This window comes from Lytechinus pictus, chromosome 4 (assembly GCF_037042905.1).
Source record: "Lytechinus pictus isolate F3 Inbred chromosome 4, Lp3.0, whole genome shotgun sequence".
NCBI classification, from domain to species: Eukaryota; Metazoa; Echinodermata; class Echinoidea; order Temnopleuroida; family Toxopneustidae; genus Lytechinus; species Lytechinus pictus.
The window spans coordinates 4,204,577-4,228,949 of record NC_087248.1 but is presented as its reverse complement, the minus strand read 5'-3'; the positions used below and the strand labels follow the sequence as shown (position 1 = coordinate 4,228,949).

Here is a 24,373-nt window from a genome sequence, read left to right as displayed (position 1 = left end):
TTGCCTGTTAGGTGTTCCAGGGGCGGTTCCAACCTTCACCAATAAGGGGGGAGGGTGCGGAATTATTTTTCAGCCATATTTTCCCCGATCGGCCGCTCGAAGATGATTTTTGGTTTCTGTGAAGGGGTGGTCTTATTATCTTTATTCTTATAAATCAACATAAATATATAATATCATAATCCTTATTTATATAATGTGAGCGCGAAGCGCGAGCTATTTTTTTTTTGGAAATCTTATGTATTTTTTCCTATAATTTGAACATTCTGGGCAATGTTTGATATTCTAAAAAAGATGTGTATGCAAATAAATAATTACTACGAACGCGAAGCGCGAGCAGAAATGAACTGGTGGAATAGGTAGCTGTTAAAGACTGCATGCAGTTAGTCATGAAGACGTTATAATCAAATAATGCGAGCGCGATGCGCGAGCTGAATTTTTTTGACATTTTTACTTAAAAATGGAAATTCTAAGGACTTTTTGTAACTTACACAGAATAGGTATATAATAAACTATTGATGCGAGCGCGAAGCGCGAGCTGAAAATTTTTGACATTTCTACATAAAGAATGGAAAATTTTAATCAATTTTTGTAATCGTGAACAGGATAGCTATATAACTAAACAATTGATGCGAGTGCGAAGCGCGAGCGGAAAAAATCGAGATTTAGACCTAAATACGGGACACTCTATTCATGTTTTGTAAATTTGGAAAAGAATGAGTAATTCCTACATTAATGATGCAAGCACAAAGTGCGAGCAGAAAATTGTTTATATTGTGATCTGAAACTGGATAATGATTTAAATAGAGAAGATAAGATAAGATAAGATAAGATTTATTTTATTTATACACGGTTAAAAAGCCCAAACAGTTCACAGACTGATTTCCATTGGGGCCGTGTGGAACATACAATTGACAAAGTAAACATTTTAAAATCAGTGTATAACGAACAATATATATGGAAAAGGAGCATCAATGAAATATTACAAGACAATCATTGAAACGTGAAGAGGAGGGGAGGAGAAGAAAAAAAAAGGAAGATGAAGAAGGGAAAAGTGAGAGGGAGACGAAAAAGAGAAAAGACAACAGAGAAGATAACAGAAGAAGAAAAGAAGAAGAAGAAAAAGAATAATAATGATAGTAAGAAAAAGACGAAGAAATTATATACCGTTTTCAAAAACATCAATAATTTACAACATGAAATATCTATCGGTAAATTGGAACAAAGCGGTGCATACATGGTAATATTAAAAGAACAAGTTGAATATCTGAATAAACATGCGCGTGCGTGTTTCATATTTAGACCTAGAATCTAGGCATTCTAAATACATCTTTTATCATGAAAATCAAAGCGAGCGCGAAGCGCGAGCTTAAACTATTTGATATTCCGATCTGAAAAAAAAGAGTCAATTTCAGCTCTACATTTCAAGCACTTTATAATAAATGGAATACACGAAAATAATAGGTACCTGATAAATCGAAATTTGCAGGCGCGCAGCGCGAGCGGAAAATGTTAATATTCAGACCATAAAACTGTCATATTTACAGAGCACTTTTTAAAAATCAATTTGTTAATCACGCAAAATAATGAAAGTTTGATTTTAGAGATGAGATATGTTTTGTATATGGACTTCCAAACTTGATATTTAATCTCCATATTGAACAAGATATGAAAATCACCTAACAGGCAATGTGAGCGCGAAGCGCGAGCGAAAATTCTATATAGTGACATGAAATATTATTTTTATTTCCATGTCTTCCCCTCATCTTACTTTATTCACTCGTCTCCTCCTTTTCTTTTTTTCTACTCTTTTTTCCCTCCTTTTTTTTTCTTTCTTTCCTTTTTTCCTTATTTTGCTCCGCCAATAGGGGGGGGGGCCTCGGCCCCCCTCCCCCTGGATCCGCCTATGCATATGGATGGCAGTGGACATCGTTCTGTCGTTTCAATGTTTTTTTTTCAATTGGTCTAATGCCAACTCGTCTGCTTTCATTTGGTCTACCATCAGTTCGTCCACTATCCACATGGTCTAACTGCCATTTTGTCTAATAACCAAGTTGGTCCAATTGCCATTTATTCCATATGCCATTTGATCTAATTGAACTAAGTGTGAATTAGGAGAAATTAAGGAAAATAAAATTGATATTAGACCAACTAGTTGTGAGACGAAATGGTCATATACGAACTGATGATTATAGACGAAGTGATGACTGGACCAAATGGTTATTGGATCATATGGTTGTTAGGCGAAAAGTTAATGGACAGAATTGCATTAGACTAAATGAATGTAGATCGACCCTGCAGTGGATGAATTAGCAGCAGACGAATTGGTTTCAACCCGCATACCGCCCAGGCAAGCAAAACAAATTCACGACGAAATTGGCGACGAAATTCACGACGTCGTAAATATTCAATTTGACGACGAAATTGGCGACGTCGTGAATTTCGTCGCCAATTTCGTCGTGAATATTCGCGACTTGGTCTATTTGCGATGTCCCTTCAGGGCCACCATAAAGATCCGCTATTTTGATCGCTGTCCAACGATCCTTCACAACACTGTTTCGCAAATTTCCAAAAGTTCTTTTTGTAGAACGATTCTATTTTGGTGGCAAGTTTATTTTTGTTATTCAATTATGCTGATTCTTTACCGCTTTCAAAGCTTCGCGGAATGCTTTTCGGTCCTCATCTGAGGCGTTCTTTGCAAATGCCTTTTTTCTAAGCCTATTTTTAATTTTCCGAGCTTCTAGGAGAGTTTTGGGGGTCCGCATTAAATACCGATTGGACTCCTCCCCTTTGACGAATTCCTCATGAGAAGAGAGCCATTCTTGTATAATGGCAACCATCTGATCACCCGCTACCGCTGGAGATTCCTCACCACTTGCTATCTCATGATGTAAAGGAGACAAGTGTTCTTTTATTTCTATTGACGAAACTGCTTTCCGTGGTAAGTAATGGTAATTATAGAGAGTGATTCTTGTAAAGAAGGACGTCCACAAATATAGATGGGACTACAGTCATACATTGAACTAATTGGTAAGTTGTTGATAAATGTTTTACCTCAAAGTTTCACGAAATAAACGCAAGAAAATGACTCAAAAAGCAACAGTGGCACTCACGAGGATAATAACAGCAAATCACCAAAATAAAAAACTTACAAGGATCCCGATAAATTTGGGACAAGATGCATATTTGCAGAGGTTTTCCTGGTCCTGACCTTCCTCTATCGGGATCGAATTTTAAGATTTTGCATCATTCAGGTGAAACAGTCCTAGGCATGTCTTCATGAATATTCATTAGGTGGGCAGATTATGTCACATCCCCAGTTCTTTTGTATTTTATTATATGAAACTAGGTTTATTCAATTTTTTTTCTATCAAGTGCTAAAACGATTGACATTAGTGCATTAGTTATTTATAGCTGCAACCGATTTTATCATAATGGATACATTATTTGCACATTAATGAATCAATTATGATTTCATGCAATAGCATAAGAAAAAGGAAAGTGGGGATGTGACATCATCAGCCCATCTTATGAATATTTATGAAAACATGCCTAAAACTGTTTCAATTGAATAATGCAAATATTCAAAATTCAATAACTTTGTTATTTGTTATCAATTTCTAATGATTTTTTAGCATTTTGCTCTGTGAATTTTACTCTATTTAGTTAGCTAGCTTAATAGCTTTATAGGAGCTAGCAGATTTCTTTACTTTTTACACAAATTTGTATTTGCCTTTCTTGATATATAAACGACGAAACAAGGTTTCAAACATCAAACGTGTTTTGATATGATTTTGTGAGCTAATATGAGGAGAGGAGTGTTGTTTAATAATTATTATCATATTTAATTTAAATATCACTGTTTTGATTGTAATGATATATTGTATTATGCATGGCCTGCTTTCCAACAACTTATGTGGCTTCTCTGGGTATATTAAGCGTTATGTTAAACTTAAATTATAGGAAATCTTGTTATTAATCAAATAACTTTATTGCCACAATAAAACCAGTTTTTTAGTAAACGAACATAAATTGATAGACTGATTTTAAATGTGCGTTTGTTTCATTAATCATTCATTAAAAAAAGTTTTGTTCTTTCATTTTTACTGAATATTATTTTGGTGTCTTGCGAATTTCCCTAACCAAGAAGAAGTATCGCTCATCTCGTGTCTGTATTTAGTTTTAATTAGGACATGTTCGGCGATTTATTATAGCATTGGTATAACTTTCATTGTATTCATATTTATAATAAATGTATGATTATGGTGTATATCTTATACAGAAATGGCAATGGCAGTGTGGTGCATTGGCTATCTTTCTGGCATGGATTAACCTCACTCTCTACGTTCGACAAACATCAACCCTCGGTATCTTCGTCATCATGTTTGAAGGTATGGCCCTTGAAATATGATTGCACGTCTCTGATTGGTTCAACTTATATCGTAGGATCCTGTGACCCCGAAATAATGACGTAATATGTACAGTACATATAGCACATAATATAAACATTTTAATTATTTTCATGAAGGTAAATTGGGACATCATTAGTTCTCTCAGATTCCTTATCGCCAAGTTGGGGGTACTCTCGGCTGCAGCCCTTACGGAGAAAAATAAAACCCGTTGTAAACATATCTTTAATATAATTATGAAAGTCATTGAATGGCCTATCAAATGGCAAGGGCTTGAATTATTATTATTAGCAATTTCATTTCGTGTGATTATATTAGATATAAATATCATTTGTAGATACTCATCTAGAGAAACAGAAGTGTGCATCCCTATGTTGATCTTTATGTTAGAGGGCGTTGTGCATGTAGATCTTAGAGCAAAGAGTTTCAGGATGACTGATGTTCAATGAAACAAGGAGTCTTTTATAAAAAAAAAACCAAGATATGAAATACAAGGCATTTTTTTTTATTTCGTTTTGACAGATATACAGTGCGTTTCAGATAAATGTGATCCAAATCTAGAGGGCTGATATTCGAATCATATTTTATTTTGGGAAATAATTTTTTATGGATTTAAACAGTTTAAACGAGAAACTTGTCAGCTTTCTATCGGTACCCTATTTGTACCATTTGTGTCACGCATGAACGAATTAATTGATGTCAAAACAATAGGTGCAGATACCATATTTTCCAAGTTTTGGTAAAGAGGGTAAAATGTGCGCTTGATAAAATGAAATGTTTTCCAATGTCATTTTTGGAATGAAGAGTCGAGTCATTCCTATGAAATGAAGATTAAAAGTTCAATGTCTTACCTGTAATTCTTATTCACCCACACGTTCAACATGTCCTCCTCTCCTTTGCACACATAGCTGACAGCGTGGAAGGATATCCTGGACAGCTCGTCTCACCATTGCCGGATCATTGCGCTAAGCATCCAACTCATGTCGAATTCGTCCCTGCAAATCATCAGACATCTTGTATTTTAAATGTCCCCAAATGAAATAATCACAGGGCGTGAGGTCAGGCGATCTTGGTGGCCATTCTACGTCATGGTTGATGGCAAGTATTCGATGTTCAAAGAGTTCTCTGAGTCTATCTCGAACGAGGTTAGAACGATGGACAGGAGCGCCATCCTGAATCCACCAAAGATGCATGTACACCACACGATCCTGTCTCTCAAAAAAATGTTGGTCCAACTGTGGTACGATCCCCTCGTTAATCATCTGCTGGTATGTTTGACCATTTACACTCCTTTGAAAGAAAAAGGACCCATGCAATCACTTGGCCATTTTGCACAATATAAATCCGACCCACACAGTCTATTTTGGTCGGCTCATTCGCGGATGTCGAGCCAATGCATACTCAACAATGTTATGAGTATTCACCTTGCCATTCATGGCGAACGCAGCTCCATCACTTACTACAAGATTCCTCACGAAATTTGCATCTCTGTCTTGATGGCCTATGAGCCATCTAGAAAATGCTAGCCTCCTAGGAAAGTCTCCTAAGAGCTGATGGCGCACATGCATCCGATATGGATGCATACGGAGGTCCTTTTTCGTGATCCTGTTAAATGTTTACGTAGACAGTCCGACTCCATTTCGTCTTGCTCTCGTGTTCCTTGGTTGTTCCATTAGGTGTTGTCGTACAGCCGCGATGTTTTCTTATGAACGTGCTGTGCGGGTTCTTCCAGAGTTTCCATCGTTTCTGTTGAGGATGGTGCCATGCTCCCGATATTTCTTCACGTTTGCCTAGATTGTTGTTTGCTGGAGGATCTCTTTCAGGGAAAAGTTCTCTGAAAGCTTCCCGAGTCCTCTGCAGGCTACCTGTTCGGTGAAAAACTGGTCACCAAGATGATTCGTTGTTCAATCGTAAGTTGAACCATTTTCCAATGGTAGAAAGAAACAAACATAAGCTACTCGCCTGACTGGAAAAGGCAACTCTTTTAGTGTTGCATTCATTTCCAAAGCTATCAAAAAGCCATTCAAATAAGCCATTTCAAAACCAAAAGATTGTTAACAGCTCAGGCATCGATGAAAGTATTTACATCATTCAGCCTCTGCCCTTTCACCAAGTTAAAAAACTGACGAAAAAACGGTATCTGTACTTGTTGTGTTCAACATCAATTGATCCGGTCATGCGTGACACAAATGGTACAAATAAGGTATCAATGGAAAGCTGAGGGGTTCCTCTCTTATATCCAAGCAAAATAAATTTACAGAATAAAATGGGGTTGAATATTGGCCCCCAAGATTTGGATTACCTTTTTCTGAAACGCACTGTATGCCTATATATATTTTTTATTCCAATTTCTATTCAGATGTTCTACTCAGTACTGTTCAATTTCTTGCCGTCATCTTGCTCTTCATTGTGGCTTTCGCTTTGGCCTTCAACGCCTTACTTTTAAATCAGGTAAATGAGTGTCGTTAAAGCTTTACTCTTATTCGAAAGAATGACTAGGTTATAAGTACAGGTTTGTCACCTTCAATTTCACGAACAATGATATTTTCGATCCAGAATCCCTAACTCCAAAAAGTTAACAATTATTCATAAACAGAGAGAGGGGCAGAATAACAAGAGAGTTGGGATGAGGTAACAGATGTAAAAAAAAATGTTGGCTATTTTTAGAAGGCACGGGGGATGAACTTAAGTTCTTACATTAAACAAACATAGAATATGGTACCATAAACAGTGGAGGGGACATGATTTATGCTTCATATCGTTCTGTGATTTTGGTTAATCTGTTATTTCAGTATATTAAATCAAGAATGACACAATGCGTTGATTTAGTTAATCTTTGAATCTGAATCAAAATAAAGTAGATATCTTTCATAAATTATGCTCGCCTTATCTAGATTTTAGCATAAGTCTACATTTGAATTCGATACCCTTTTAACACTAGTACTTCTATTATCAATTTACCCATCTTCAGACTGATTTCCATTCTTTCGGGGATGCCTTACTTCGAACGTTTGCCATGACGACAGGAGAGCTTGGTTTCAGTCGGATGTTTCACTCTCAGAACTACCTTGGGACTAAGAATGACAGCTCAGTTGAAGACTACATTCTGACTGCTGTATTCTCAGACACCATCACCAGCATAACCTTTGTTGTCTTTGTCATCACGATGCCCATCATTGCCATGAACTTGTTGGTAAGAAGAATTTGAATTTTAGTGTATCTTAGTCAGCAGACTTTGATTTGTTTGTGGTTCGGTAATTTAATTCATGATTCAATTCCGAGGATGAATTTGATTTCGTCGAAGGTACCGGCACATTTTCTGTGCCACATCTATAACTTTATTGTCTTATTAAATAGCGAATATTACACTAAAGTCCTCTAAGCAGTAGCAAAGATCTTCTGATTTTCTTTTTTTTTATAAGAATTTTTCGAAAGTCATAGTACCAGTAGAAATCCTGAACTAACTTCTTGGTTTTTGAAAATATTATAAACATGATATTCTGTATTTCTGTCCAAAAACAAATAAGATAACAAGTTTTAACTCTTTACTCTTGGGTGATAATGAATGAAGCTATTCAATGTTTTTCACAGGTTGGTGTGGCCGTTGAGGACATTCATCGCATCAGGCAGAAGGCAACATTCTATTACATGAAGTTAAAGGTGGGTTTTCATTCTTGTCTTATAGGCGTACGTCATATGTATCCTATATCTGTTAATTGCCATACACAATATCATTTGTATATCGTCCATCATACCTACGCCTGATATTACAAAGTTATTCAAGGAAAGGTTATGAAAAGTAATGTAGATTACGAAATGTTTCCCTGTTCATTAGAGTCAAGTTTTTGATAGTTTCCCAATTTGGTTTCTTTTTATTACGGCGTGCACTGTAATACGCCTAAAAGTCGCTCGTCATTTTAAAGTTGTGCTTCGAAATCATCTATGCTTTTTGTAATAGCAAAAGTTATTTGTGGTATTGAAACTTTGCTCAGGTGGATCGTGTAATATCAGGAGAGAATATGGTTTTTGGTACACCACTACGTAAATACGTCATAAGATGGCTTCCTATCACGGTTCAGTCAATGAAGATGCGACTTTCACGTCAATCCAGAGCAGCAAGGTTTCGATCTTGGTTTACTTCTGTCTTCGATTTTGAAAAGCTTCGAGAAAGCGTTCAAGAGGTCGATTTGAAGAACCAGGAGAGAAAAGAACTTCGCGCAAAGGTAATTAATGTAGGAAAAAATTATCTTACGTTAGTAACAGATTGTGGTGGTGGTGGTTTAGAGTAAAATAAGACATTTACACTGCCCTGGGAGTTTCTGGAAGCACAAGTGAAGTCCATTGTACCAATCTCGATACCCCTTTGACACCACACATACACACACACACACCCACACACCCCATACACTCACTCGCACGGTCATATCAAATACACATAAGCACGCGATTCCAAACAGCCAGGAGACACACAAACCCACATCCCCACCAGCCCAGCAAATGCACACACACACGCGCGCGCGCGCGCAAACACATACTTCCACCATAGTAGGTCCATGCTTCCACATTCATCCTTCCCAAAACTGAAAAAAAGGAACGATGAGATAAGAGATGACGTACCATAAAGACAAAGAATGTTGCCAAAGTGCTTCTGGTACTGAAGGTCAATTGATTGCGAATTTTACCCGAGTATAATGTTAAAAAAAAAAGGAGATAACTCGTTATGATGCTTTTCAGGAGATGAGATGTGTTGTTATAAAGTTGAAAAAAGCGTAGGAATTGATTTTGTATGAGTCTGATCACGCGATTAACGAATACTGTTTTATTCAAGGCGATGGAGGCTGAAAATAATGATGACATCCATACCCCAAAACCGGATGAGGCTTTATTTTCCATTCACTCACACTGCATTAGCATGCCATCGTATCATTCATGTTTCTATGTTTCGTTTTTCTGCACTGCAGAGTTCATCTAGCAGTCAGGGTGACCAGACCGATGGTGGAACTGACCAAACCGTTCTTCAAAAGCTACGTCAAATGCGAGACGAAATCAATGGAATGATAAGTCAAGTTGAACATAGTACTGTATAAAGGTATAGGAATTGTAAACAGAAACGGCGAGCGGAATTATGTACGTCTATGCTAACCATTCATTCTATGCCTTTCTCGAGTTTCCACTGCCTTTAATTCAATCTCGAATTTTACGTGCAAATTTCGATAATGCAAAACGTCTCAAAGCTTGGCTTCATCGATTTTCTTTACCTTTTCCTGCGTAAAACCTTTTATATTGAAATGGGCGTTAATCCCAATTTTTTGTTTGGAATCGCAACTCAGTTCTCAATCTACCTTGATTTAGATGGAGCGAGAGGAAGAAAAAATATCTTATTTCCTGCAATGAACAATATGAATGAATTTTTTAGCTTTTATGTAGGGACTGTATTAGACCGCTTACATAACCAAAATCGCTCCGACCATCTTATTATGCATTATACATGTTATACACTAAAACAAGCTAGCGAAAGAAAAATAGACACTTTATGTGATATAGTTATCAAAAACCGCGCTATATAACCAAACTGTAGTCGAAACGATGTTTAGATTAAATCTGTATCTCCGTAATTTCTTTTCCTTGTAATTCTTGTTATTATTATTGATCAAAAATAATATTGATCACCAAGGATCTTATAACGGTAATCGTCGAGAGAGGAAAGAATCTGTTCGAGGTGTTATATTTCTTACTAAAACAATATAGATATCTTGTTGGAAATTCTATTGTGTATTTGATCATCAAAATGGCTGAATTTGCTTGTTTTCTAAATTGCGTTGCGCTTTCTATCCTTTATGACAACACAACACAACAATTCCTTATATTATACGATTTCGCATAAAAAACAAATCAGATTTAGAAGATGGAGGGCACATGATGGAGTTTTGCTGATGAATCATATCTGATAACACGAAAAGGAAAGCAACACGTAACGGCTTGTAACGGCTTGAGAAAATACTCTCATTTTGACTTTATTTGCCTTATAATATCTTAATATTACCATTGTTATCGTTTGTCTTGTGGTGGAACTGCTTACTTATCTTCCATGTGATGGTTTAGTCTTATATTCTGGAGTGATTTTTGTGGATTATTAAATGTGCTGTGATTGAGAAATTTGAAACGCCACGGACGTCCGAGATAGTAGTCCCATACATACACCACAGTGCCTACAGTTATGTGAACATAATACTGGTGAGAATAGATGTGTTACACTGACTGAACAGTGACATTTTACCGAGCATATTATAAATTGTGACAGTGTTATCAAGTCTATCAGTAACTACGTTCCAAATAAGTGTCGATTTTCTATACAATGACGCTAAAATCAAATACTCATACCGGAGCCCCGGGTTCTGGAGATTTCAGGTATAAATTACCGAAATATATGACTACATCTGCGTTACGATTAGCTGTCCATCATTTGCATTATTCATATGAACATAATATAGAGCAGAAAGATGAGAAAGCACGAATTGACTATGTGACAGATCTTTTGTGTCATATATTACCCCATCTTGATTCTAAGATATGTGAACATTTCGTCACCATGCATGAACAAGACAAATATGGCGACCATGACCAGAGAGATCTACGCGATCATGATGATCAAGACGAAGTAATCCTCCATGAGATCGAGCGTACAGAGGAAGAATAAAAACATGAAGCATGCAAAAGCTGCTCTTCAATAGGCTCTAATCTCATTTCTCTCCAGCAGCAAATAACGACATTATCGATCACAGTGAATAACATTATTGCATCTAATGACTCTAATCTTGTTCGTGATGTAAACAAAGAGGACAGTGGCCAATCAGGAAATCCCATTGATGATCAACTAAAGGCTTACAGGGAAAAGCACCGTGCAATCCACGAAAGTTCTTGTAGGCCCAAAAGCAAGAGCGATGTGAAAGCAGATATTCTCATTATCGGCGATTCCATGACAAGAGGATTAATCCCAGCCCGATTGTCAAAACGTCGTGTTGCATGTAGGACCCTCCCAGGCGCTAAGCTTGAAGATGCGTATGACAGAGTGTGTGACTTCGTTCAAATGAGTAAACCTGCCGAGGTTATTCTTCACCTTGGAACAAACAATGTCGCGATCGATGACTCCAGTGAAATTGTTGCCAAACACACCTCACTGATTGAAGAATTGAAGAAATGCCACGATTTTGAGTTTGTCACTATCTCATCAATCATTAGTCCAGTCAATCTATCCAGAATAGGGGGGTAACCCACCACTAATTGCAACACAAGATATTCCACTGAAATGCTTTCCAGGAAGGTCCCCTAAACAACATACTAAAAGTCCCAAGAAATCTAAGCAGTGGAAATTTATGAAATTTGCATATTATGCAAATTAGCCATGAAAAATTAGACAAAGAAGGGAAATAATCCAAAGATTACAAATTAAATGTCCAAAACAATTTAATTTGAATGGAAATTCATGATAAATAACTGAATTCAATGTTTTTAATCAAAAGTGCAAAAATTTCTACCTCATTTGCATATTATGCAAATAAGCATCCTTATATGGAAAAAATGTCAAGATATTGTGAATTTTCTCATATAGACTGCTTGAAAATATTTCATTAATGTTGACATTAATATGCTACTATATCACTAAGCATGAGAATTCATCCCAATGCCTGAAAATTAATTTGCATATTATGCAAATTAGCCATTAAAAAAATAGAAAATGAGGAAATTAATCCAAAGATTACAAATTAAATGTCCACAGCAAGTAATTTTGAACAAAAGTTCATGATGAATAAATAAGTTCAATGTCTTTATTTAAAAAGAGCTAGCAAATGTGCCTCATTTGCATATTACGCAAATAAGTATCCTTATATGGAAAATGTAAAGAAATTTTTATTTTTATCACATTGACTGCAGTAAAAACATTTCAGTTTTTCAAATTAATATGCTGCTATCACTAAGCATTCAAATCTATCCTAATATGATTTATATTCAAGGAAAATTACTGGAAATATGTTCTTCGCTTCCTAAGCGTTAGTCTGACAAGATGATGGGATTGGCAAGAACAAAGCACAGTATTTGAATTGGTGTGTAGTTTGTTAGAGTTGACAACCATTTCTTATGTGGATGGGAACGACTTAGACTTTCTTGAAATTTCACCGCATAAACATGATAAAGTGAGGCCAGGAAAAGCAAACTTATGGCACACGTAAGATCTGATGAGCAGTCTCATTAAGAAGTGCAGCAGAGATTCCGTCTGGCCTAGTAGCTTCATGCAGGTTGTTTTCTTTAACATTTTCTTCATTAGTCTGGCTACACCTGCTTGACTAAACAATATGTTATCTGGCCATATCTGAGTCAGGACTGGGTCCCAGGACTTCAGCGTCATCATCATCATGATCAGTGGTGAATACTAAGACTAAAAATATTTGCCTTCCTTTAATAATGATATTCCAATGTAGTCATAGCTATTGATATTAAGGGCTTCCAACATGCTAATCGTTACAGCCTGGATCATTTTCAATCCGGTCAACAGATTATGTATTATAGGCTTGTCTATAAACCCTCTTATGGTCCTCTTTAATGCAGTGTAGCAATTCTAAGCTTTGCCTTACTGATGCTTTTGGAGCATTAAAATGTGCAAGCCTTCCTAGCCTTTCTCTAAAACTCTTGACATCTTCCGACACAACTTATGTCCATTGTCTCATTGAGGCAACTTGTGTCGGAAGAAGACATGGTTAACGGTGTGTTCCTGTTAAAGTCCTCTTGATTGGCATTCAGTCTCCTACGTCGACTTGTCGGATTTCAGTACAGAGAGTTGTATGATTGTCCAAAGTACATCTGCATGACACTATTAAAGTCAGCATTCCTCCAGAAGAACATCCTTTATATAGTTGTACCATAAAATGTTTATTCCTCTGGACAACCTCACAGTATACCCATGAGTAGCACATTGTGGCAAATAAATCCTGGAAGTGGTACACACTGTCTAATCAATGTTGGATGGTATTTGATGGTGATGTTAAGGGTGTTCCATTATGATGTGTCCTCTTGTTGGAAAGGCAATAATCTGGCTTAGTCCTCCATCTGGTTTGTTCATTGTCTCACTGAGGAATTTCTGTTTACCATAAATATCAGGAAATTAATATTATTATTTGCATACGACTTACTTAGAAACTATAGCTTTAATATTTGGAGATGGTAGCCATAGGAGGTTTATCAAAGAGGAAAGAACAGAAAATGGATGCTTCATCATGAAGCAGCGACTGGATTCAGCGAGAACGTCTAATCACGTTTCCTGTATCTGAGAAAGATGCCTATAATGCACTTTAAGCCTTCATCATGAATTCATGAATGGCTTTCATGTCGCTCGTATAGGCAAATGCCCATTGTTACTCTTATTAAGCATGCCCAGAGATCTTGTGATCCAAGCAAGTACTCATATTCACCACCAAGACAAGTGATGATGATGGTGATGATGATGATGATGATGATGGGTTCTTGTAAAGCGCCGGTATCCGCCTCAGCTGGGCGCTCATGGCGCTTGCTCAAAAATAGGAAATATCTCACAAATTTCAATGTCTTCAAACAGTGCTTAGGATCATCATTCAGTTCAAGTACTGTCCTAGTAATGCTACAATTGAGTTATTCTTGTCTTGGGATAATGTTGGAGTGGGGAACAGAAAGGTCTTCAGGTAAGACTCAAAAGTTGATTGGGTCTCTGCTCTCCTGATAAATTGGGGAAGGCTATTCCACAGATTTGGTCCAGAGATGTAGAAGGCTCTGTCACCCCAGGTTGTGTGGCTGAGAGATTCCCTCAGCAATGCTTGAGCTGCTGATCTGAGACTGCGTGTTGGTCTATGCTGAGATAAGAGCTCTGAGATGTAGGGTGGAGATTTATCGTTAAGCGCTTTAAATACAAGGACCCCAAGTTTATAAGCTAAGTGGTGTGCTACAAGGACCAAATATTCAAAGCTAATGGGCTTTTATTTGTACGGGTGTGACATCTTGTGCTGATCACTTGGCAATCCAGGAGTTGCTAGCGTGGACTATACTCGCAAGAAATGCAAAGTCTCTACAAAGTCAAGAAGAGAGCAAGACTTGGATGGAAATAATGAAGCATTCAAGCAGTGGGATCCATGTAGAATGGACTCATCATTGTACAATATGAGTGGGGTAACTGCTAGTGACAAAAGTCAATATCAACCAAGCAAGAAGTGTAGGGAATGTCATCATGGTTAATACACATAATCTACATGGAATTTTAGAGGAAAGTATCACTTTTGTCGGTTTCCTTGAATATTTATAACATGTCGGATGCTTATTTGCATAATATGTAAATTACACTTTAGATATTAAGCTGATTATTAATGTATTAGCCATTCTTAGTGCTCACATCATATTGATCTAGACTAAAATGTTTTCATAACTGTTTTTGTGAGAAAAATCAAAATTTCTGTTTTTTTCCATATAAAGATACTCATAATATGCAAATGAGGTAGAGTTATTCACAATTTTTTTATTTAAAAATAAATAAATTTGTAAAACTTATCATGGGCTTCAGTTCAATTCGTATTGATTTCTGCACTTGATTTCCAACATTTGGATTATTTTCCTAATTTTTAATTTATTATGGCTAATTTGCATAATATGCAAATTTTGTGATTTTCCATATGCTTGTATATTTAAGGACTTTTAATATGGTGTTTGGGAAACCTTCCTGTAAGGTATTGCCATATTCCAATTTCAATAGATAATCTACTTGCAATTTTTGAGGGATGTATCACCAGTGTGTTTTCTTGAATATTTATAACATGTTAGATACTTTTATTTGCATAATATGCAAATTACACTACAGACACTAAGCTGAATACAAATGTATTCAAAGTCCTTAGTGATTGCAGCATGTAAATTCCAACATTAATGAAATTTTCAAGCAGATAATGAGAGAAAAATCACAATACATTGACATTTTTCAATATAAGGATGCTTATTTGCATATTATGCAAATGAGGTAGATTTTTTTTTGCACTTTTGACAAAAAACATTGAATACAGTTATTTATCATGAATTTTCGCTCAAATTGAATTGTTTTGGACACTTAATTTGTAATCTTTGGGCTATTTTCCTTATTTTTCTAACTTTTTATGGCTAATTTGCATAATATGCAAATTTCATAAATTTCCACTACTTGGATTTCTTGGGACTTTTAGTATGTTGTTTAGGGGATCTTCCTTGAAAGCATTGCAGTGGAATATCTCGTGTTGCAATTAGTGGTGGGTCAAACCCTATATTGACTAGACTACATTCATCGGCGCAACGAGAGCTCGGAAACTCGAAAGAAGGTTGATGACGTCAACGAGTCGCTGAAACTATTGGCCAATCAGAACAATTGGTCATACATCGACAATGGGAACATCGACTCGACACTCCTGACGAAAGATGGCGTACATCTGAATAAAAGCGGTGCGCGGTTATTAGCCGTGAACATCATCCGACATATGCGAGGCGTCATGCCTGGCGAGACATACACCGGGACGCACCCCGCTTCTCTGAATCTGCCACGCCAAACGCGGGAATCAGTTCAATACTACCCTGGCTCCGAGAGATTGAGTGACAATGATTTTCCTTTTCCCCCGAACCACAAAATGAACCGCAGGAAAAAGATGTATCGAGAGCGACTGTTTCCTCGGGATTGGATAGATTCTCTGGATACGGCGAGGAGACTCCTGAACAGACGACCAAGTCAATGAAATTTATGCCACCCCAACACCAATGTGAATATCATGATCTTATTGATGGAAGCATACCTCCCATCTCAATATCAGGATTGAAATTATGTCATATCAATATAAATTCATTACCAGCTAAAATAGATGAATTTAGCCTTCTGTTGAAAAACTTCCCGTTTGATATTATAGCGGTAACCGAAACACACTGTGATGAGACAATAACCGATTCAGAGTTAGCTATGGAAGGATTTACAATATTGAGAAAAGATAGGTCTCGACATGGTGGAGGTGTTGCGTTTTACGTCAGAGAAACCCTTCACTTTAAACATCTTTCACAATTTGATAGTAGTCTGGAAGCACTTTGGATTAATTAACAGGTTAACAATAAAAAGAATATATACGTATGTGTAATGTACAGGCCACCCAACTCACCTGTATCTTTCTTTGATGAACTTAATCGCCTAATGCAGACAGAAAGTCATTGATGTGGCTGATGAGATTATTATATTAGGCGATTTGAACTGTGATGTTAGCACTTCGAAAGTGGATCATCTTGCTAACAGCTTGCAAACATTGATGTCCGGCTACTTATTTGACCAACTTATTGACATTCCTACCATAATTACATCAGGCTCAAGTACAATAATCGACCATATTTTTACCACTGATTCTGAAAACCATTCAATGACTGGAGTATTTAGAACATTTTTGAGTGATCATTTTTTGGTCTTCACTGTATTTGGAAGCGATTCCCCTAAAAACAATTACATCGAATGGAGGAGTTTTAAGGACTTCAGTTCAGAATCATTTGAACAAACTTTGTCACGATTACCTTTTTACTTAGTATTTGATACAAAGGATGTGAATTATGCATGGGAATTATGGTATAATATGTTTATGAATGCAGTAAACGATCATGCCCCGTTCAAGAGAAAACGCATTCGTAATAATCCATGTCCATGGATCACAGGAGACTTAATTTCTTTAATGAATACTCGTGACCTCTTGCACAAGAAAGCCACAACTTTGAACAGTCAAGTGATATGGACTGCATATAGGCGTCTGCGAAATGTTATCACTCATAAAATCAAGGAAGCAAAACGTGAGTTTATACAGTTACAGATAAACAATAACGCTGGAAACTCTGGCGCAATCTAGACAGTTCTTAAAAGCATTTGTAAAAATAATAAGAATAATAAAATATGCCTAGAAGTAAATCAAAGTATTATATCTGATGCAGATGAAGTCGCCAGATACTTGAACGATTACTTTGTTGAGTCTGTCGAAAAAATTGCAAAAGTATCTGAATCTGACTACGATCGCATTCTGTTTGACAGTGATAATTTGGCACATCATAGGCATGACGTGGATGCAACTAAAAAAGCACTAGTACACGATAACGATGTTTTTGAGATACCATCAATTTCTTCTGAATTTGTTATTTCGGAAATAAACAAATTAGGAGTAAAAAAGAGCACAGGGCATGATAATTTATCTGTAAGACTCTTGAAATATGCATGTAAATTACCAATTTTAATACAGTCACTTGTATACATTTTGAATTTATCAATTGAATCGTGTACCTTCCCTGACGCTTGGAAAATTGGCCGTGTTCAACCAATCTTCAAATCAGGCGATAAAAGTAACCCAAGTAACTATAGGCCAATAACAATATTGCCTGTTATATCAAAAGTAATAGAAAAGGCTGTCCATTCAGAACTCATGTCCTATCTAAGCAGAAGATCGCTATTATGCTCGAGCCAGTTTGGTTTCAGACCAAACCACTCGTGTGAAACGGCTCTTCTTTGTATGATAGATGAATGGTCTCGTAACGTCGACAATAGGAAAATGAATGGACTTATCTTCCTCGATTTACGTCGAGCATTCGACACTGTGAACCATGAACTCCTTTTAGATAAATTAGCAATGTATGGTTGTAGTGCAAGTAGTCTTAAATGGTTTCACTCGTATCTTGCTCATCGCAAACAGTATGTTTCTGTAGAAAATAACAAGTCGACAATTAAAGATGTTAATATAGGTCTTCCCCAAGGGTCGGTACTTGGCCCACTAATGTTTGTTTTATTTATAAATGACCTACCAAAGAGTATTCCAAATGGATCTGTGTTCATGTATGCCGATGATACGACCATTTCTGTATCAGGTACATCTAAACATGACATTGAAACACAGCTTAATGGAGTAATGAAGCAAACACATGAATGGTTAATTCGAAACAAGCTTATTCTCAATGTCGATAAGACTAAGACAATGCTACTTGGTTCACGTCAAAAAGTTTGCACATTACAAGATAAAAACTTAGATATTATTATAGACGGAAAATCCATAGCATGTGTAAATGAATATAAATGTCTTGGGGTCATTATTGACTCATATCTAGACTTTAGAAGTCATACAAACAAAGTTGCAAAAGATGTTAAGCAAAAGTTGGGTATTTTGAGAAGACTGAGATCTACCTTCTCCGCTGAACAATTGTCACAGATTTACTGGGGGTATATAATGCCCCATATTCTCTATTGTTGTAATGTGTGGACAGGGAGAAGTGATGTCAATTACGATATCCTTAATCGCCTACATAAAAGGGCAGCATACTTAATTTCACACTTAACTTGGGAAACCCCGTCCAATGAAGTATTTGATAAATTATCTTGGCCAACATTGGACAAACTCTTTTGGAAATCTGCCTGCTGCACAATGTTTAAAATAATTCATGAACTTGCCCCACCTATACTTTCACGTAGAATTGTGAACTCCCTTTCGCTCTCTCCCTCTCTCACATTTTTCTTCCCTCTCTCTCCACTTCTCTGCCTCTCTCTCTGTTTGCCTCTGCCACCTTTCTCTCTCTCTCTCTCTCTCTCTCTATCTCTTTCTCCCTGTCTTACCATGTTCTTTTACTTTCTCATTCTGAATCTTATTTTGATGTGTATATATGTCTTCTTTACTTATGTTTTCTTTATGTTATGAATTATATGTTTTGGTATTAATGCAGAGCCCTGTGGAAGACCAGCGATTTTTAATGAACGTTTTAATTGTATATATTGTGTAATTTTACATATTTGTTTGTATAAAGCTGAACAGGCTACTCTGGATAAAGATTTGAAATAAATAAATAAATAAATAAATAAATAAATAAATGTGCGTGTGGGGGGGGCATAATGCTTTCATTTATCCACAAACTTTTTATAACTTCTATCATGTGGACATCTTTTTCTTGAACTTTGTTTTGTCTAGCTTGCTAACCGTAATTATTCACCGTACGACATAGGAGTAACATTAGCGAGATGTTTTAAAATAATTGATGGTACAAGCGTACTATGATATTTCAGATAAATTATGATCTTACGATCACGGTTTTTGTACAGATAATGTAAACGGGGCAATGTTTTCATAAAGCACAAGTGATTAGTTATATCATTTCTAGATTAGAATTTATATGAAAAAAAACATATTTCATTTTTTGGCAGATTATTTTCGGATGATTAAATTGATTTTGAAATAAAAGAATGTAGAAATCAGTCATGTGTACGTATGTATTTCATTCCATTTTCAAGAACAGGAGATCCAGAATGCATGCGAATCATTTATAGAACATATCAGGTTGATTAATTTATTCTTGCATTTTCTTTTCATGACAGAAAAAAAAAATCTGCTTTTTAAAAGTGGTCCTCCATGCTGAAAATAATATGATTCGAACAAACTAAGAAATACTAGCCGGACAAACAATACACTGAAAGTTTGATCTTAATCTGACAAATAATAACAAAGTTATGACATTTCAAATATTTGAATTATTTCGGTGAAACAGTTCTATGAAAGCATTCATGAATGTTCAATGAGCAAATTGATGTTGTCATATGCTCACTTTGGTCTTTTATAATTAGATTTTGTCCTCCAAGAATTATAGAAATTTTGGTTAACAACTGATTGACTGGTTGACTCATTACTGCAACTTATATTGTTACAAGGGATACTTAATCATACAAACATGTGTACAAATATAGGTACAATTACGATTTTAAGTAATACCGTGAGAAATTGGAAAGTGGGGACATGACATTTACCCAATAAATATTAATGACAACATTCATATAACTGCTTTAAAACATATTGCTAAATTCTCAAATTCAGTAACTTCGTTATTTGTTATCAGATTTCGATGAAATGATTAGCACTTTGCTCAGTGAATTTTGCTCTATTTATTTAGATGTAATTATTTTTAGCCTGTAGTACCCCTTTTACACTACACTCGAAAGTTTTGTATCATTTGGGCTGAATTTGACATGTTTAAGCGGCCATGATGGAGGCAATAAAACATTCAAGATAGTTAAATCGGGGAAGAGAAAAACGTGAAAAAATAAACCGTTCTACCAAAACTTACATCTAGTAAGCTTGGATGTCGTGTCTTTTTATTTATGTTCATTTTGTTAGCTCTTGTACAATTTTTAAGATGCAAAAATGATTTTTGACATTTGAATTCTGAAAATATGGATTAATTTGGTACATGAAGTATACTAGATTACACTTCCGAAATAGAAATCATCATAGCGCAGCTTTTTATACCGTTGAACAGTTTCGATCAAAATTAAAAAAATATTGATTTTACAAACAAAATGTTTATAGGGTGAATAAGTCGTGGTCTATACTGATTCAGAACTTAAGTTACACAAAATGTACAGTGAGAACATTTTCTTATTTCATTATCTTACTAAATCTTAGGCAATACAACTTCATTAACATAGATTAAAAAAAAGAAATGACTTTAGTTCGACTCACAAATTGTCTTATCATGCTTATAATGAATTACATACTTTAAACTTGTGATTATATAAAAATACTAAACAACGTCAATTGAAATTCGCCCATAGTTGGTTATTGGTGTGTCACACAATGTAAATCTAACAGCAAAATGGGTTCCATAAAGACAGGCCACCTCATGCTCACATCAAAATAATCTGGTGGCATGAGACTTTTTTCTCTATTAGGTTGATATCTAGTCCGATGGGATGTCGGCAATGGTTCTACTGATTCGATATTATTCAGATTAAGAATGGAAAAGAATTTTGTTAAATAAATACACCACATTTCAATCACTCTGTTGTTATGTCAGAATGGAACAGACAATCTCTTTGTCTATTTGACTATTTTAATGATAAAACTATCATTTAAAAGTATAGTATTTTTTCACTATCATCCTCAATCCCATAGTTAAACCTACGATTGAGTACTGAAGATTTTGCAGTGTCGAAGGTCTTCTGATCTGAATGAATATTCGATGCTTCCTCCTGCCTCGGAACTCATTTTATCTCAAGATTACCAAATCGTTTTGTCTGTAAATGATAGATAATATACATGCTACCTTACACATATAGATAGCATTGATAAATTTCAATATTTGATTAAACTGTTTTTAAAGTGTTTCTGTATTTGGACCAAATACAAAAACACTGAAAGAGCAGAATTGAGTTTAGAACAACCATATACATCTCTGCTTTGTAGATGGTGATCATCCGATGCACATCTACATAAACATGTCTCAGCACCTTGGCAGATAAAATTGCTGCTTCTAAATATCCGCCCAAAAACAAACATTGTTCTCTTTACGAAAACATTCGACATCGCACAGCCTACATAATATTACATATCATGAATATAATCCTACAAACATGATCCGAAGATCGTACTTTTCAGAGAAGACAATATTAAAACTCTCCGAATGGTGAATGACAATTACTTGTCATAATCCAGTAAAACATATAGGATTTTAATAAAGTTAGGACTTGAATATTATAAAGTTATCATAGAAGTTCGATGATTGATTGAATACACATATCGGATTTGTATAACCGCTGCGATGAAATTGAATACTTTGCGGTTCCTGAGATGTTTTGACAATTTGATTATGATTCTATATCTTCGGGTTTTAACATCTGGTAACTTATTGACCAAGGAGCCGCGCGCCTTGCCTTCTTTATATGTAATAACAAATACAAGTTGTAACTTTCATGTAGGCTAGCTAACTGTTTGAATTGAAACCCAAACCATAGAAATTATATACCAAGATTCAAAATAAGTTGACAAAAATAATAAAACAATATTCAGTTTAAATAAAACGAGCATAAGAACGGTGAGCGACGAACCGGCGAAGAATTGAAGCCGAAATTTATAAAAGAATATGAATTACATTTTGTTAACATTGATATACATGACGTCTACATATACATAGTCTTAGATAACTGGAGTTAGGGAAGATAATCGTTTGGGTTTTACCCCTACCAAACCAATTGTTTTGGTTTTGTTTTTTAGTAATAGAATGCACATTGTCATTGTTCCCAATTTTACCAATAATCTCTGATTTAAGGCAGGTCGAAAGAAAGAGTCACATGGACGGGGAGTCTGAGGAAGAGGGAGAGAGTGTGTGTGTGTGTGTGAGAGAGAGAGAGAGAGAGATAGATGGGAGACAGTGTTTGAGAGAGAAACAAAGAAATATATATATATATATATATATATTATATATATATAAATATATATATATATTTATGTACAGGTAGAAAGAGGGAGAGAGAAGGGGGAATGGAAAAAAAGGAGAGACTGACTCATACCCATCCATGCTAGTTGGCGTGCTACCAAGTGTCTTAATATCAACGTTGATTCTGTCAGCGATAGACAGGAAATTTTTCCTTATTTTTCTTAAAAGATAATGTACTTCACGTATAAAGATAACTACATATCTTATTCCTAGTATTCAACATAATTGGTATGTAGGTTCATAGAATCATCGAAACTATCAGAGGAAAATCGGAAGCAACAATCGGATAATGAAAAAAAAACCCTCGTGTAAATATTCCTAGCGAACTGCGTAAGGGCATTCAGTATGGGACATCCCAATAGTCCGTGGGTCCGATAGTCCGCAGGTCGACAGTCCGCGGGTCTGTTAGTCCGCGGGTCCGTTAGTCCGCGGGTCCGATAGTCCGCAGTGTGTGTAAAATTATGATCAGATATATCAAATGTCATCGAAAGGTCCAATGGTCAAATGATACGAGACCATGGGGTTTTATCAGGTGCGGATCCATGGGGGGGGGGCCGAGGGGGCCTTGCCTCACCCCCCACCCCCAGCTCAAAAAAAAAGAGGGGGGAAGAGGGGAAAAGGGAGAGAATAAAAAGAGAGAGGAAGATGGGAAAAGAAGAGAATAACAGAGCGAGGAAGAGGGAGAAAGGAAAGGAAAAAGGAAGAAGACTGGGGGAAAGAAGAGAAAAAAGAGAGGAGGGAAAATAAAGAGAAGAAAAGAAAGGAGAAAGGAAAAGGGGGAATAAGAAGAAGAAAAAAACAGGAAGGAGGAGAAGAATATTTAAAGAGAGAGGAAGATGGGTAGAAAGATAAGTAAAAAGAGAGAGAGAGGAAGAGGGGAAAAGAAGAAAAAAGATAGAGTAAGGGGGAAAAGGAAGAGAAGAAAAACGAGAAAAGAGAGAGGAAAAGAGGGAAAGAAAAGACGAAAAAAAAGAGAAGTAAAGGGGGAAAGAAAAGATGGGGAAAAAAGAGAAGAAAAGGGGGAAAGGAAGACATAAAGAAAAAAGAGGAAGAAAAGGAAAATGAAGAGAAGAAAAAGAGAGAGAGGAGGAAGGAAAAGAAGAGAAGAAGAAAAAGGGAGAGGAAGAGGGGGGAAAAAGAGAGAAGGAAAGAGAAAGGAAGGGGAATTAGGAAAAGAGAAAGAAAAAAAAAGAAAGAAAAAGAGATGGGAAAAGAAATAGGGAGATGTTGACCCGGACGTCGATTTGATGTTCGAACTATGGGGCGCCGAAATGATGTTTGATCTAGCGGGGCACCAAATTAATGTTTGAACTAGGGGAGCGCTAATTTGAATTTTGACCATAATGTGACAAATACATGTTTCAGAGGGGGGAGGGCAAAGTTATATTTCACATGGGGGCGCCAAGTTTATGTTCAACCGAGGGCACCAAATTGACCTTGAACTTAGAGGGCTTCATGCAAATTCATTTTCGACCGGGGGCGCAACATTGCTCGTATTGCCTGTTTATAGTGAAATATATGTCCTGACCAAAAAGCTTAAATTAATGCGGCTGAATTAAAATATCCCGTTTTTACGATAATAAACAAAAACAATGTTCTCGAGTTTTAAGTCTGTTTAGCGAAATAGATATCCTGTTCAGGGTCACAAAAAGGGGTTTATATCAAATTCAGCTCGC

At 36.2% G+C, this 24,373-nt stretch overlaps 1 protein-coding gene across 1 annotated transcript in view; it reads left to right on the top strand.

Moving 5' to 3' along the window:
* LOC129259680 (transient receptor potential cation channel subfamily A member 1 homolog) overlaps positions 1–12,128 on the top strand; it is a 33,314-nt gene extending 21,186 nt beyond the window's left edge. The window contains exons 12-17 of the mRNA XM_064098113.1: positions 4,280–4,388; positions 6,766–6,857; positions 7,378–7,599; positions 7,998–8,066; positions 8,399–8,629; positions 9,368–12,128. Coding sequence (XP_063954183.1) covers positions 4,280–4,388; positions 6,766–6,857; positions 7,378–7,599; positions 7,998–8,066; positions 8,399–8,629; positions 9,368–9,493 — 849 coding nt within the window. The 3' untranslated portion in view covers positions 9,494–12,128. The remainder of the gene's footprint in view (positions 1–4,279; positions 4,389–6,765; positions 6,858–7,377; positions 7,600–7,997; positions 8,067–8,398; positions 8,630–9,367) is intronic.
* The last annotated feature ends 12,245 nt before the right edge of the window (positions 12,129–24,373 follow it).